General features: G+C 41.7%; 1 protein-coding gene across 1 annotated transcript in view; it reads left to right on the forward strand.

Moving 5' to 3' along the window:
* The window catches only part of LOC132165714 (peptidyl-prolyl cis-trans isomerase CYP59-like), a 35,053-nt gene continuing 18,571 nt past the window's right edge, over positions 1-16,482 (forward strand). Inside the window, exons 1-10 of the mRNA XM_059576382.1 lie at positions 1-355; positions 573-677; positions 938-1,055; positions 1,233-1,283; positions 13,028-13,119; positions 13,238-13,337; positions 13,890-14,012; positions 14,141-14,218; positions 14,380-14,426; positions 14,519-14,574. Coding sequence (XP_059432365.1) covers positions 258-355; positions 573-677; positions 938-1,055; positions 1,233-1,283; positions 13,028-13,119; positions 13,238-13,337; positions 13,890-14,012; positions 14,141-14,218; positions 14,380-14,426; positions 14,519-14,574 — 868 coding nt within the window. The 5' untranslated portion in view covers positions 1-257. The remainder of the gene's footprint in view (positions 356-572; positions 678-937; positions 1,056-1,232; positions 1,284-13,027; positions 13,120-13,237; positions 13,338-13,889; positions 14,013-14,140; positions 14,219-14,379; positions 14,427-14,518; positions 14,575-16,482) is intronic.

Here is a 16,482-nt window from a genome sequence, read left to right on the forward strand (position 1 = left end):
CACACTATCGTCTGCCACGCCAAAAATTCCTCCACGACCGTCTAAGCAGTGTATCACCAGCGTACCACCACTTCACAGGCAGCTCCCCAACCACCACACGGCGGCGCAAGAACAGCAACAGGAAGGAGAAACCGCAACAGTGGAGGAAAAAAAAAATTCAGCAATCAACGTAATCTCCCAAGAACGAATGCTCTGATACCAGAAATTTGAGAATCCTATCACAGCGTTTAATAGCTGAGAGTGTTGTAGCATAGAGGATGTCAGTGCTGATCGCGACGAGCTTAGGGGACATAGTGGTGGATTTGCACACTGATAAGTGCCCCTTGACCTCCAAGAACTTCTTGAAGCTTTGCAAGTGAGCCATTTATCTTGGAATTTGCTCGTTTTGACGAGTGTTGTAGATTCTATATCATTAATTTGAGCTTCCGTAATTATTTTGATGAATAGTCTTTTTCTATCTTAGAAACTATGGCTATATGAAATTTATTTTCTGAGTAGGATGAACGATATATCTAAGAAACTATGGTTATACGATATCTCGTAATTTTTATTTGTTTCCGTCGTTGTTGCAGGATCAAATACTATAATGGGTGCCTATTTCACACAGTTCAGAAGGATTTTACCGCACAGACAGGTGACCCGACTGGAACAGGGTCAGGTGGCGATTCAATCTACAAGTATGAACTTCTCTCTAAGTCTAGAAGTGATGTATATGACATTTTCCCATGCTATATACCAAAATTGTGCCGGAGATTCTCTATTCTGATGGCCGTGGCCGTGGCCGTCTACACTTCTTGCTTCTTTGCTTGTAATTTCATGTGACTGTGCTTTGTTGTTAGACAACTTGGGTAGTCTATTTCTTGGTATCTTCTTTGATAAGGAAACTTTAGTTCCTACATAACAGAACTTACTTGTTCCTCACTAATTCTCCTTTCAGATTTCTATATGGTGATCAAGCTCGCTTTTTCAGTGATGAGATTCATCTTGACTTAAAGCATTCTAGGACAGGCATTGTTGCCATGGCCAGTGCTGGAGAGAATCTTAATGCTTCTCAGGTATGAGAATATTTTACTTGCTAAACAGTATTGAACACTCTTTTCCAATATATATCTTCACGAGGATGAAGAAACAATCAGTGTAATCTTTGCAGCTTATGGAGAATTAGACTTTACTAAGTTTTAATTCTAACCTATTTGTGTGCTTATAATTGCTTTTTTTTTTTTTGGGGTCAGTTCTATTTGACATTGCGTGATGATCTGGACTATCTAGATGGGAAGCACACTGTGAGTCTCTACCAATCCCCCTGATCCGTTGGTTACATTTCCATTAGCAATAATTGCTGCTTTCTGGAAAGAAAAAAGGAATGTTTACTTTTATGATTGTTTCATTGGCTAGTCATCTACTTTTGTCATATTGTATGCATGTTCAATCCCATTGGTTCAATTGAAGATGCAGGCACAGTTTTCATGCTGAGAAAAACCATTGCAAGAATTGTTCCTTCTTTTTGGTATAATCATTGAGGGGTATAATTGAGATTTCACATGCTTTCTTCGAGGGTAGAGTTTTGTCTGGTCGGCAGCTTATGGGAAAAGATTAATGCTAGGTGAGTTGAGAGTGATGAATGTTGTGGTGGTGGAGTGGTGAATGTCCAAGAAGAATAGGGAGTCCATTGATCACCTTTTAATTCATTGTGAAGTAGCAATAGATTTATGAGCTCTATCCTTAATCTGTTTGGTGTTGATTGGGTTATGCCTAGAAGTCTGAGAGATTTGTTAGTGAGTTGGGTAGGTCAGGTAAGGCATGACAATATTATGGAAGTATGGAGGTTGGCCTTGTTGTGTTTAATGTGGTGCCCTTTGAGAGAGTGGAATGCTCAGAGTTTTGAAGATGTAGAGACTTTGGTGATCAAACTACGAAGGATTATGTTCAACACTTTATATACTTGATATCCGCACATCATAGGCTTGTTTTTCTAGTTTTGTAGAATTTTATTTTTTAGCTTTTGTTTATATTTTTCTCTTGGTTAAGGGTTTCCCTCGTATACGTACTGTGTACTAGGGTTGCGCCCCTCTACACTTTTTAATGCGATTGAATAAAAAAAAAATGTTTTTGATTGAAAAATAACTAAAGCATAATATTCTTTTTATTTTTTTATTTAAAAAATTAGAAATAGAGGGGGATTATTGAAGGTAGTAGCTTTTTCTTTTTTCGTTTTTTGTTTTTTTTTTTGTTTTTCCATAAAAAAAAAAAAAAAGCTTTTAAGAGGAAGTTTTAGCAAAAGAAAAAAAAAGAAAAGCGAGAGATATCATGTTTCGAGGATTGAAGGAGGTGGTGATTTTATAAGATGCCTTCTTGTTTAGTTAATTTAGAGTATGCTCTTGTACACGAGATGCTTCTTTATTAGTTAGTACGGCTTTTTTGAGCATTTGGATAACATGTAATGTGGGTAAAATTTTGAAGAAAATTGTTGTTGTTTGTCTCACTATCTGAATATGACACAGCTTCTCTAATCGTGTGAAGTCCTGTTATGTCACTCTTTTTTGGTTTAGTTTCTCATTATAAACTAGTGCTTGAGTAGGGGCAGAACCACCTTAATGGGTTGGGGGTGGGGGGGTTTTCAGCACCCCCAAAATTTTTAAAAGGCTCCAAAATATTTTTTTTATGAGTATTCTCCTTGCAAAAATAATTTTTCACCCCCCAAATTTTGTTTTGTTTCTGTTTTTGTTTTGTGAAAAATGCAAAATTAGTCCATGTGGTATACCCGATTTACAATAAGTTCTTTGTGGTATCAAAATGTTCTGAGAGATCCCTGAGGTATTCATAAATAACAAAATACTCCCTACTGTCAAATTTCGCCAAAAACTTAATGGATTTTGTTAGTGTGCCATGTTAGTGTCAATAAAATCACTACACGTGTTACTTGTAATAAAAAAAATATAAATATGCAAATATGCAATTATAAATATATACAACTTAAAAATTAAAATTAAAACCCTTTTTATTTTTAAAAAAATGTAAGAGGCTGGAAGAAGGGAGTGGGTTGGCCACCGCTTTGGCTGGGGGTGGCCTATGAGCCACCACCATAGGTGGCTGGGCATGAGCCAAGTGTGGTAACGCACATTACTTTGATTCATTGTCACTATTCTAAGAAGAAATACAAGGAGACATTGGCTGTGGTCTGGGAAATGGAGACTTCTAATTCTCTTTGATCTTCCAGCTTATCGCGTGGTAATAAATCTTTTTGTTGCTCTAAATGATCTCTCAAAGGTTGTAAGATATTTTTCGAAGCGTGGGATTGATTCCTGTGAATTGGGAGGAAAAAACAAATCAGCTGGCATTTTGTCTCTTCTTTTAGCAAATGAAGTGAATAAAAGAAAGGAACAGAGAAAAGGAGGATTGCAATTTACAAAGAGACAATTGCAACAGTTCAGTCTGTCTTGGGCTAAAACGTGAAATGGGTGCTGCCGTGAAAGAGAAAATGAAAAAGAGAAACTGAAAAAAAGAAAAGAAAAAGAAAAGAAGAATCAGCCTTAAACCAGCAAGCCACCCCAGCTACCTCTGGGGCCACCCCTTCTTCCAGCTCCATACTTTTTTAATTTTTTAATTTATTTTTTAAAATTATATATATATATATATATATATATATATATATATATATTATTTATTTATTTTTTATTATGAGTGACATAATGTCATGATTTTCTTAGCTCTGATGTGGCACACTAACGAAAATATATTTAAGCCCTTGAACTACCACCCGTTTTCAAGTTGGTGCCATGAATTGCCAAATGTGAAGGATTAGATAGTGAATGAGTGGAAGTGAGCAAAACTAGAACAGCAGCATGGTTGTATAATGGAGCTTTTGCAGCATCATAAAATTTATCCTAGTGAGAAGTAATAAACCACGCCATTATCCAATTTCAGGTTACTGTTCCTAGTTGTAATTGAAGTCCCCGCCCCCAACGCACACACCAAAAAAAAGAATAATGTCAGTCAGATATGTTGGCAAGAGTGGTGGCATTATGGCGGGAGGAAGAATGTGGTCAGTGGAGGCGAAGGAGTTTGAACTGGTGGTGAAGAGAGGGGCTTCAGGGGTAAGGCTTTTCGAGAGGAGCAAAGGGAAACAAAGGTCACTCTTCATTAAATCAGACGAGTTAGAGTGGCTGATCAGGAACGTGGAGGTGCTGGTGACGGTGGACACTTCAGAGGTGTTCTGGGATCAGTCTAGAGCAGGTTATCCACGGTTCATTGCTCAACGTCGATCAAACAGGCATGTGAACTTTCTGACGTTGGAGGAATTTGAAGGGAGGCGAAGAAGCGGTATGGTCCTCATTCTAGAAGGGCGTTATAGGCAAGGTTGGGAACGTTTTATTTCGGAGATTTATATAGCTAGATCGTCTCTTCGTGATACCAAGGAAGAAAAGAAAGATCATGAGAAGAAGGATAGGAGGAGCTACGCTGAGGTCCTAGGGCTGTCAGGTAACATGGCGGAGGAGTGCTTTGGCTCTTTTACAGAGCCGGTGGCGAGAGTGCCCAGTTGGTTGAAGGACTCCTCACTAGCGAAGGAAAAGCTTGTTTTAGGCTCGGTGAAATCAGGTATGTGACCAAAGTTGCCTGAGACGATGAGAGCCCAGTTGCCGGAGAGGTCTTAGAAGCCGCCGAGGTACCAAAGCGAAGGTAGAAGTCAGCTGGAGAAGAAGAACAGTAAAGAGAAAGAAGAGCTAACAGCCAAGGCACCGGCGAGTGGAATTCAAGCGCGGGAGAGGTCGCCTGTGATGAAGAACTGTTCTGTGCAAGCGCTGACGGGACGGGGAGTGGTTGAGTGTCAGAACTAGTCCCATACCGGTGTAAGCCTTGAGCTCCGTAACTGCAGGGAGACGTTGGAATGGCTGAAAAAAGAAGTTCACGTGGGTTTGCAATGTCTGGAGATGGCTCTCTTAAGAGCAGAGGCAAGTGGGCTAAAGCAGAGGGAAGAGGATAATGGAGGTCCGGCCCTTGGGGTCAGGCAGAGGGAGGAGCGGGTGGGGAATGGCCCAAGGCCAGAGAGAGGCCCTCCTTTGGTTTCATCGGGTAGTGTAGGTTTGGGGGAGGGCTGGGCCGTTAAAGTAGGCTCATGGCCCATGAGACTTCTTAAGTCTAATAAGAGGGCTTCTATGGGTAAGTCCATATTGCGTGTGGACTCAGGCATGGGTCAGTATAACCGAGGGGAAGCAGGCTCTAAGGGGAAAAAGAAGATGGAGGTCCACACGGTGTCCACGAGTGGGTCGTCGATGGTCTAGAAGGGAGGTCACGCCGGAGATCCGGGGGCGTTGTCATTGGTGTCTTTGATGGCGAGGTCGCCAGTAGCCGTGGTTGGTCCGGATGATGATGCTGGTAGCCGGGAGGAGTTTCCCGGTGAACATTCCGATAGGGAGATGGTGGGTACCATTGAAGAGACGCAGTGTACGCCGGTGAAGCCTCCGTTGGCCCTGGGTTCGGCAGGTTCGTCCCAATCTTCACAGGTGAAGGTTCCGCCAGTGATACCCACTGCTGGGACAGTGGGGTCAGTGTCGACTCTGGATTCTGGAGAGGCGGGGACGCGTGACTTGGCCGGTGTTCCTATGCTCTCGCCGGTAGCCCAGAGTAGCGCTGTTGAAGTCTTGGATAATCGAGTGGAGCGCGCCGGAGTCCATTCTGACGGGGTGAAGCCCTCAGAGCATGCCGGTGATCCCCAGAGTGCGTCGTTGAAGGGTATGGTGGTCCAAGGTTCGACAGACCCGGCCCAGTTTGTGATAGAGAGTTCTTCGCTGTTGGTGCAGACTGCAGAGGCAATGGGGGTAGCGCCGGGATTGGGTTCTGGCAGTTTGGGGATATGTGTTTTGTCTGGTGAGTCTCCTATTCAGCCGGAGATGTTGTCGCAAGGCAGAGGGGAGGTAGTTCTGGATACTGCACCAAGGGAGGCTAATGTGCTAGTGCCGTGGGCGCAGGGAGATGGGTTTCAGGCAGGTTTGGAGGCTTGTGAGGGGCTGGGCTTGTTGCAGGACACTAGAGAAATAGCTGATTATTCTGCTGGGAAGGTGGGTAGGGAGGTTAAGGCTCGAGATGCAGGCACAGATTCTTGTGAGGTCAGTACACGCCTTCTCCCTTGAAGTCGTATGGACATAATATTGGGGGTGTGAAGGGTTACTCGGATTGGGTAATCCAGTGTGCTAATGAGATTTATCCGATTGTGGGGATCTCATATACGGGTCACAAGTTACAATTGCTTGCGCTTTTGACCTTCTTGGAAGAGGAACGTAGGAATAATGAGATGATTTGAATACGAGCAGTGGGGTTAAGGGCAAGAGGGAGATTACGAATTTGGAGTGTTCTGTGAACTATGACACTAAAGGGGCGAGTTCAAGTTGCGGCAATAGGAAGGGGAGGGGGCAGGTGGTGACATTATGAAGTTAATATACTTTCTTGGAATGTGAGAGGGCTGAACAGGAAGGATAAACGTCTGAGGGTGAGTAATATGCTCAGGGATTGGAAGGCTGATATTGTCTATCTTCAAGAAACCAAGATTCAGGAGATGTCTCACAGTATAGTCCATAGCTTATGGGGGAGGAGTCATGTGGATTGGTGTTGTTTGGATTCTAGTGGGGCTTCGGGTGGTATTTTAATTATGTGGGATAATAGGGTGGTGGAGAAGGTTGATGTTTGTGTGGGGTCTTACACTTTGGCGATTTCTTTTAGAAATAGTGGAGACCATTCTGTTTGGGCGTTTGCTGGGGTTTATGGTCCGAATCTCTATAGGGACATGAGGCTTCTATGGGAGGAGTTAGCGGGTGTTATTAGTTGGTGGGACATGCCTTGGTGTATTGGGGGTGATTTCAATGTCACTCGCTTTCCCAGCGAAAGATCGGGTGATGCTCATTTAGACTCGTCCATGATGGAATTCTCGGACTTCATTTCGGATCAGGGGCTCATGGATCTTCCCTTGATTGGGGGTTTGTATACATGGTCCATTTCAAATGACCCCCCCCTGTGGTCAAGGATTGATTGGTTTCTTATTTCCCCGGAGTTAGAGGCCCGGTGTCCTGGGGTTAAGCAAAAGAGGCTCTCCCGCTTGTGCTCGGATCATTTCCCAATCTTCCTTGAGATGGGGGAGGTGTCGAGGGAAGAGGCCATTTAAGTTTGAGAACATGTGGCTTAAAGCTGATGGTTTTGTGGCCCAAGTGAAACAATGGTGGGATTCCTATGTGTTTCATGGCTCGCCGAGTTTTGTGTTTGCTTGCAAGTTAAAGGCCTTAAAGCTGAATTTGAAGACGTGGAATGAGGAGGTTTTTGGTAACCTTGATAATAAGAGGATGCTTCTTGAAGAGCTTCGGTTGTTGGATGCGAATGAAGAAAGTAGGGCTTTGGAGAAAGGAGAGGTTAGGAGGAAGGCGGAAGTGGTTTGAGAGTTAGAGAATTGCACGCTTATGGAGGAGGTGAGTTGAAGGCAGAAATCCAGGGTGACGTGGTTGAAGGAAGGAGATAAATGTACTAAATTTTTTTACTCCATAGCTAATTCTAATAGAAGACACAATTCTATGGATTCTCTCATGATTGGGGACAGCATCTCTTCAAATCCGACCGAGATTAGTGAGTATGTGGTTGAGTTCTATCAAAGACTTTTCTCGGAACAATGTCACTGGAGGCCTAAGGTAGATGGCATTTCCTTTGATTCCATTTCGGAGGAGGAGGCTAGATGGTTGGAGAGAGACTTCGAAGAAGAAGAGGTAAGAAAGGTAGTGTTTAAGATGAATGGCAATAAGGCGTCGGGTCCTGATGGGTTTTCTATGGCTTTCTTCCAAGTTTGTTGGGAGGTGGTGAGGGAGGATGTCATGAAGGTGTTCAGTGCTTTTCATGCTGGGGAGAGATTCGAGAAGAGCCTTAATGCCTCCTTCATTTCGCTAATTCTGAAGGTTCACGGAGCTACTAGTCTCAGAGACTTCTGGCCTATTAGCCTTGTGGGAGGTATCTACAAGATTATTGCAAAGGTGTTAGCTAATCGATTGAAGGCTGTGCTGGATAAGGTCATTTCTCAATCCCAAAGTGCCTTTATTAAAGGTAGGCAGATTCTCGATCCTATCTTAATTTCTAATGAATGCCTAGACAGTCGGCTACGTTCTGGGGAGCCAGGGGTTATATGCAAAATGGATCTAGAAAAAGCTTATGACCATGTGAATTGGGGTTTCTTGTTATACATGCTTAGGAGATGTGGTTTTGGCGGGATTTGGTGTTCTTGGATTGAACATTGTATTTCATCGGTGCGGTTCTCGATTCTAATCAATGGCATGCCTAATGGTTTCTTCAGTACCTCCAGGGGCTTGAGACAAGGGGACCCTTTATCTCCTTTGTTGTTCGTTTTTGTTATGGAAGCTCTAAGCAGAATGATTTCGGCGGCAGTGAACGGGGGTTTTATTGAGGGGTTTCAGGTCGGTAACATTACTACCTCCCATCTTTTGTTTGCGGACGATACTTTGATTTTTTGTACTGCTATGCCCACCCAGATTCGGTATTTGCGGAGTGTGTTTCTGTTGTCTGAAGTTGTTTCCGGGTTGAAAGTTAATTTGGCCAAGTCGGAGATAATTCCAGTGGGGGATGTGGTGCAAGTGGACATGTTAGCTGGTATTCTGGGGTGTGGGGTTGCTTCTTTGCCTGTAAGGTACCTTGGTTTGCCGCTGGGGGCCTCTTGCAAGGCTAAACATATTTGGGATGGAGTTATTGAGAAAATAGAACGTCGGTTGGCCGGGTGGAAAAGATCTTATCTGTCAAAGGGCGGGAGAGTCACGCTTATTAAGAGTACTCTTGTCAACTTGCTGACGTACTATTTGTCGCTCTTCCCCATTCCAGGTAGTGTTGCAAAGAGGATTGAGAAGTTGCGGCGGGATTTTTTATGGGGAGGTCTAGGCGATGAGTTCAAGTTCCACCTGGTGGAGTGGGCGAAGGTTTGCACCCCGATTAAGGAGGGAGGTTTGGGTATCAGAAACCTTAGGGTTTTCAATCGCGCCCTCCTAGGGAAGTGGTTGTGGTGCTATGGGTTAGAGAGAGATTCTTGGTGGATGCGAAATTTGGTAGTCTTTGGGGAGGATGGTGTTCCTTGGAGCCGGGTGGTCCTATGGGGGTGGGGTTATGGAAGAACATCAGGAAGGGGTGGGCCACTTTCCAAAGGTTCACTCGATTTGAGGTAGGGGAGGGGTCTAAGGTGCGCTTTTGGCACGATCTGTGGTGTGGTGATGTGGCTCTCAAGCATGCTTTTCCAGGTTAATTTAGCATTGCCTGCGCGAAGGACGCTTTAGTGGCGGAGCATTTGGAGGTGCTGGGTGGCACTAACCAGTGGAATGTGAGCTTTTCTAGAGAAGCGCATGATTGGGAGGTGGAGGTGTTGGCTTCTTTTTTCCAGGTGTTACATGGTGCTCAAGTTAGGCGAGGGTGTGTAGATAGGTTGTGGTGGATTTCTTCCAAAAGAGGCCGGTTCAAGGTCAAGCTCCTCTACGCTGCCTTGGCGAGTCCTGTTGGGGGAGGATTTCCGTGGAAGAGTGTGTGGCGTACCCAAGCTCTTCCGAGGGTGAGTTTTTTTGTTTGGTCGGCGTCTTTGGGTAAAATTTTTACCCTGGACAATCTCAGAAAAGCAACGGGTAATTGTGACAAACAGGTGTTGTATGTGCAAGAAGACCGAGGAGACGGTGGACCATCTTCTCCTTCATTGCGAGGTAGCTTATGCTTTATGGAGCACCTTTTTCGGTAGGTTTGGGTTGTCTTGGGTGATGCCAAATAGGGTTTCGGATTTGCTCGCTTGTTGGTGGTCTTCGGGGAGGAGGGGGAGTGCCGCGGTATGGAAAATGGTGTCTACGTGCTTTTTTTGGTGTTTGTGGAGGGAAAGGAATAATAGGTGCTTTGAGGATTTGGAGGGGACTTGGGAAGACATTCTAGCCTCTTGCTTTCAAACTCTGTATCTTTGGACCGTTGCGCATGTCTTTCCAGTTTCGATTAGTTATGATGATTTTCTTCTTCGTTTTTCCCCTTCTAGTTAGGTGATCCTATTGTATACTCCCAGTGTACCTTGGGGCGCCTTTATGCTTTTTAATAAAATTCCTTATTACTTATCAAAAAAAACAAAAAAAAATTGCCAAATGTGACATTTAAATACACCAAATTATCATTTTATGTCAAAACGATACCCCATCGACGTCTTTCAATGGATGGAAAAGTGGTCAAGTACCTTGCACGTGACCACTTTGACCAAAACCTTCCCCACATACCCCTACTTTTAACCATACATATTTAATGTTTAAAAAAAGCGACCTGGATAGTTTTATTATGCATTATATTCCTACCCTCTTCCCTCTTCGATATGTTCCCACATACTTAGTCAGAAAGAAGCTTCAACAATTCCCTCTTTGAGTTCCTACAATGTTGAAGCTTTCAAGTAGCGTGGATGATGGTGTCGCTGGAGGGAAAGAAGACAATGTCGGTGGAAGTGCAACATGTTCAACTTCTCCTACAAGCAGAGCCACATCTACTTGAAAAAATGCCATTGTGCCCTAGAAGCACAAATGAGAATCGCATGGACTAGAGAGAATTATGGTAGAAGATTTCTTGGCTATGTTAACTACAAGGTAAGTAAAGATTAACGTCAGTGGTGTGAGTGGGGCTCTAATGAGATCTCTGGGGCTTATGGGATGGGTCTCTGGAAGTTCATTAGGAGAGGGTAGGAGGTGGGAGGAGTTCTCTAGATTTTCTATATTCAAGGTGGGTGATGGCGTCAATACAGTTTTTGGCACAATGTGTGGTGTGGGGAATGGCCCCTTAAGGCAGCATTTCTGGTGTTGTATAGCATCCCTGGCCTTAGGGATGCTTCAGTGGTTGTTCATCTTCAATCCTCTAATGGCTCCTTTTAGTGGAACGTTAATTTTGTTAAAACGGCGCACGATTGGGAGTTTGAATTCTTCCCCTCATTTTTCGATTAGCTGTATTCCATTAAACTGGAACAGAATGTTGACAAGCTTCATTGGAACCCCTCCAAGAAAGGGTTGTTTGATCTAAAATTGTTCTATAATGTCTAATCCCCTCTGGGGTAATCCTTTCCCTTGGAGGTGTATTTAGCGAAACAAGGTCCTTTTGGGAGTGGCTTTCTTCCCTTGGTCGGCCGCTTTAGGCAAAATCCTTACAATGGACAACTTAAGAAAGCGGAGAATCATTGGAGTTGATTGGTGCTGCATGTGTAAGAAGTGTGAGGAAACCGTTGACCATCTTTTACTCCATTATGAAGTTGCTAGTGCCTTATGGTGCTCTCTTCGAGTTATGTGGCTTAGTATGGGTCATGCCTCATTGGGTGAGAGATCTACTTGCTTGTTGAAGAAGAAAGATCAATAATACTCAAAGTGAAGCTTTTTGGAAGATGATCTGGCTCTGCTTGATGTGGTGTATTTAGAGAGAAAGAAATGACCGGAGCTTTAAAGGCCTTATTTTTCCATACCCCGTTTCAGTGGATAGTTACTTGTGATGTTTTCACATTTCCTGTTTCATGATTTTTTTTTTTTTTTAATCTCTTTTCTTTTTTTGCTTTGGTATTTCTTTTGTATAGTACTTGTGTATTTGGGTGCGCCCGTTGGTTTTTAATGAAATCCTTAACTTATCAAAAATGTTTAATGTGGTGTATTTATAGAGACTGGAATGCACAAAGTTTTGAAGATAGAGAGACTATGGTGTTGGAGCTAAAAAAAGTTATATTCAATTTCCTTTACACATGGATAACAACTCATAATAGTTTGCCTTTTTTTTTTCTTTTTTTTTTTCTAAAATTTTGAACCTTTGTTTTTCTTTTTCTGCTCAATAGGGATTCTCCTGTGTATTAGGTCTGCGTTCCTTTACGCTTTTTCAATGAGATTAAATTACATAAAAAAAAAAAAAAAAAATTGTAAGTGAGGCAGCCTATTAGGCTAGTAGCATTACTACTATATAAGCTTTTCTTAGGCTAATATTTTTATTAAACAATTAGATTAGCCACAAATGTTAATTCAAGCTATCTGAGATGCATACTCAAATCTTGAACATTAATGCTTGCGAAGTTCTATGGTGTAAAACGGTGCAAGAAATATTTTTGTTCTCCATGAAAGTCTATTCACTAATGGGATGTGTAATATATTTTTGGCCTTATATATATCTTATTGATTAACTGGTCTTTGATGAGAATTTTAAGGGTGCTCTCATTTTATATGAAAGATTTGTTACCCAAAATTAATTTGATATCGATATAGCCTGATCACTGCAGTGCAGTGTCTGTTGCACCTAATAAATACATTTTGAAGAGCTTTTGAATATTGAGTCCAACATGTAAGACTGTTTTGAGCTTTGATTTGGCAAACCTTTTTTGGTTATGACTATGTCATTCTGTACCAGCATTTGGAGACAAAAACCTTTCTATATATCTGGTGCTTCCTGCAGTAAAGTCGTCATAATCTGGATGTGTTATAATTGGAGTTTGGGTGCTCTTTGTGGTTCTAAGTTGCAGTGTCAAATTGGGCAATGAAGATTAATTTAGGCTTGTCATGCATCAGATTTCCTTGGCAGTCATCCAGCACAAATATTAGGTTCTTGCTTTAACATGTTTGGGATGCTTGACCTTCCTAAAGGCCTTTTGTATGGAAAGACTGAAGGGAAGTTCTTGTATGTATTATGCCGGTGTTGCAAATTAGGGGTGACAATTGATGATGGGAAAAATTTAGGTGGGATAACTGCATTTGCTTTTTTTCCCTTCCACTTGACTTTTTATGTTCCTTTGTGAATTTGACAAGGAACCTTTGAAGAATAAAGATTTGGTTACTTGGGAGTGGGGACCAAAACTTTTCTAGGAAATTCTGAGTAAGCCAGTGTGAGGGTGCAGAGAGTGCATTTTCATTCTAGACAAAAGTTGTTTTTTTTATGTTCGTATCTGAGAAGATTTTATGATGTTGTATCTACCTGAATAGTATTGTTGGGTCAAAATACTATCTACTCAAAAAAGTATTCATCGTTGCAGGTTTTTGGGGAGGTAGCTGAAGGGCTTGATACATTGACTAGGATAAATGAAGCTTATGTGGATGAGAAGGGCAGGCCATATAAGAATATCCGGTTGATTCTTCTTCCCCCGCTTACATATTTTTGATGACAATGCATTATGTTTATACAGTTAAATTTTCTTAACTCTCTCGTCATATCATAATTTTTTGCATTTTCATTTATTGAACAGAATCAAACATACATACATTCTGGATGATCCTTTTGATGATCCTTCCCAGTTAGCTGAATTGGTTCCTGAGGCTTCCCCAGAAGGAAAACCAAAGGATGAGGTAATGACAGTCTGCAGATATTAAGTATTTATACTTGAGGAGGCACGAAGCCAAATTAAAATGAGCGATAAGTAATTTACATGGAACTTAGAGGCCTAAGTTCCTTAGGTCAGATGGTTACTGATATCAGATTTATCAAAATGATGATACGATTGCTTTCCCTGTCTATCAAAATCCCTTACTTCTAATAATGTCAAGGAAAGTGTACTCATTTTCTTAATATTTGGGAGGAACTTAAATGCATCATATCAAGTGCTTTGAAAACCAAGTTGGAATTCTTGCATTTTGATGGCATGTTCCTTTCCTACGAATTCATACTCGGATTCTGAGTATTCTAGACTGGCAGATATTCGGTTGTTAGTTTTAAAATTTCCTAAATAATGCAAAATATATTTCTGTTACTTGGTGCTATGCATTATATAAGGTGAATAGAAGACAAAACTGGGTGAACTTGGTTCAGTCAATTTTTTGATGGGTATTTGAGCATGTGGTGGTTACCTGGCAAGCATCTTTTCTTCAAAGTCATGACTGATATGTCTGTGTTGTAACTAGGTTGATGATGATGTGAGGCTTGAAGATGATTGGGAGCCAATTGATGAGCAACTAGGTCCTGCAGAGCTTGAGGAGGTTCTCCACTCAAAAGAAGCACATTCAAGGGCAGTTGTACTTGAGAGTGTAAGCATTTGATACATATATTGATCTCAAGTATTTGGTAACAAAAATTTTCAATTTGATTAAATAAGTCCTTGTTTCTGTTTTATTTGTTTATATGTTTTTCTTTTATTTGCATTATGTGCATACAGATTGGAGATATTCCTGATGCTGAGATGAAGCCTCCCGATGATGTGCTATTTGTTTGTAAACTGAATCCAGTTACTGAAGTGAGTGCTTTATCCCTCATTGTGATAGGGAATCTCTACCATTCCTATGATTATGAAGATGCTACTCTAGAACCAATAATTAAATGATACCCTTATTGAGTTCTTTGTTAATGAATTTTTCATTTAAGGTCATATCTAATAGTTACTTGTTTTTACTGCAGGATGAAGACTTGCATACCATCTTTTCACGTTTTGGAACAGTATCATCGTAAGTGATGATGGAACTTGTTTTTTGGTATTAATTAATGCTTTTGGGGGTTGTAAGATGCATTTCTCATTATAAACAAATGCTGGTGACAGGGCTGAAATAATTCGTGACTTTAAGACTGGAGATAGTTTATGCTATGCATTCATAGGTGAGTGGAAACGTATTTTTTTTTTTTTGTGCCCATTTTCTACTAGGATATGTTTAATCTCTTATTTACATTTCAGCACATGAAAAAGTATCTCCAGTCTCTGTTTTGTAAGGGTTTTTTTTGTGTTTTGATTTGATTTGAAAAGAGTTTTTGATGTGATAGAAAGTTGAGAAGTGTTTTCGGTGGGATCCCCACTTAAAAAATGGTCTGCGGGGTTCACAAAAAAATTGTGAAAAACTCGGCGTTGGCCTAGTGACCACCCCCTTTATTGTGTGGCCACCCCTCTTGGCCATTGGGTGTGGCTGTGTGTGACCACCCCGTTGATCCTGATTGGGGTGGCCGTGCAACTACCCCTCGATTTTTTTGAATTTTAAATTTTATTTATTTATTTATAATTAAGAGTGAACCTTGACACATGAAAAAATAAGCACATTCTTTCTCAAAATATTTTTTTGATAAGTAATTGGCTGCAAGGAGAAAGAGGAGATTCAAATTAGTGATCTCCGCTTTATGAGGTATGATTCCTGTTAGAAGAGTTAGGGTTTGAGTCATTAGGGTTTTAGGGGTATTTTAGTCTTTATGGTATTTCCCTAATCCTATATAATAGGATGCCTGTATTAGGTTAACATAAGTTGAATAATATAATAGCCTCCGCCTTTTATGTTTAAACCGTTCATACAAACTATAACATGGTATCAGAGCTTGTTTCGATTCTTGGGTAGTTTAGTTTTCTTCTTGGTGGCAGCACTGCCCGTGTGGGCTAACCCACACGGGCAGTACCTTCAAAGAGCTCCAAAGAGTTCCGTAGAGCTGTTTTGTTCTTGTTTTATGGTGACCGGAACTCCTTCCGGTGAGAAAAAAATATATATATATATTTGTTTGTTTTTGATGTTCTGTGATGCTGGCCGGATGGTTCTGCGGTGGTTTTCTGTCTTGTCTGAAGTGGCCAGACTGTTTTGTGATGGCTGGAAAAGTTGCAGCGGCCATCGGGAAAAAAAATATCTTCCGACGATTTGATGCTTTTGGTGTTGAAACGTTATTGTGTGGCCCTCTATTGATTCTGTAGTTGCTGTTTTTGAAGTGGCCGGAGTGTTCTGTCTTCTCTGGCAAGTTCCGGCGAGCTCCGGCGATACTCCGGCAATGGTCCGGCGAGCCTCCAGTGACTGTTTCTGTTCTGTTTTTCAGTGTTTTTCTTCTGTTTTTAGGTATTGCCGGCCTGTTCTGTGTGTTTCCGGCCAATTTTGAAGCCCCGACGAAGTTCCGGTGTATGTCCAGCGAAGCTCCGGCAAAGTTTTTTGTTTTTCCGGTATCTGTTTTCCGGCTAATCTTGTTGGTTAATCATGTGAAAATTTGTTGTTTGTGATTGATGTATCCGACCGGCCTTGGATTCTCCGGCGAGAACCGATCAAGTGATCGATGCATCCGACCGGCCTTGGTGTTTTTCGGCGAGAACCAATCCCAAGATCGATGTATCCGACCAGCCTTGGATTCTCCGGCGAGAACCGATCAAGTGATCGTTGTATCCGACCGGCCTTGGTGTTTTTCGGCGAGAACCGATCAAATGGTTGTTCAAGTTACCAACGAGTTTTCGACCGGCGTTGAAGTTTTATTTAATTAACTTGTGTGGTCCAAGCAGTTCCAGCTTGAGGGGGAGTGTTAGAATATGTTTTCTAGTTGTTTTTCGTTTGCTTGTATATTCCAAGCTGGATTCATATGATGTATATGCTCCAGCTTGAGGGGGAGTGTTAGAAGAATTAGGGTTTGAGTCATTAGGGTTTTGGGGGTATTTTAGTCTCTTTGGTATTTCCCTAATCCTATATAATAGGATGCTTGTATTAGGTTAACATAAGTTGAATAATATAATAGCCTCCGCCTTTTGTGTTTAAACCGTTCATACAAACTATAACA

This window comes from Corylus avellana, chromosome ca11 (assembly GCF_901000735.1).
Source record: "Corylus avellana chromosome ca11, CavTom2PMs-1.0".
Taxonomy (NCBI): Eukaryota; Viridiplantae; Streptophyta; class Magnoliopsida; order Fagales; family Betulaceae; genus Corylus; species Corylus avellana.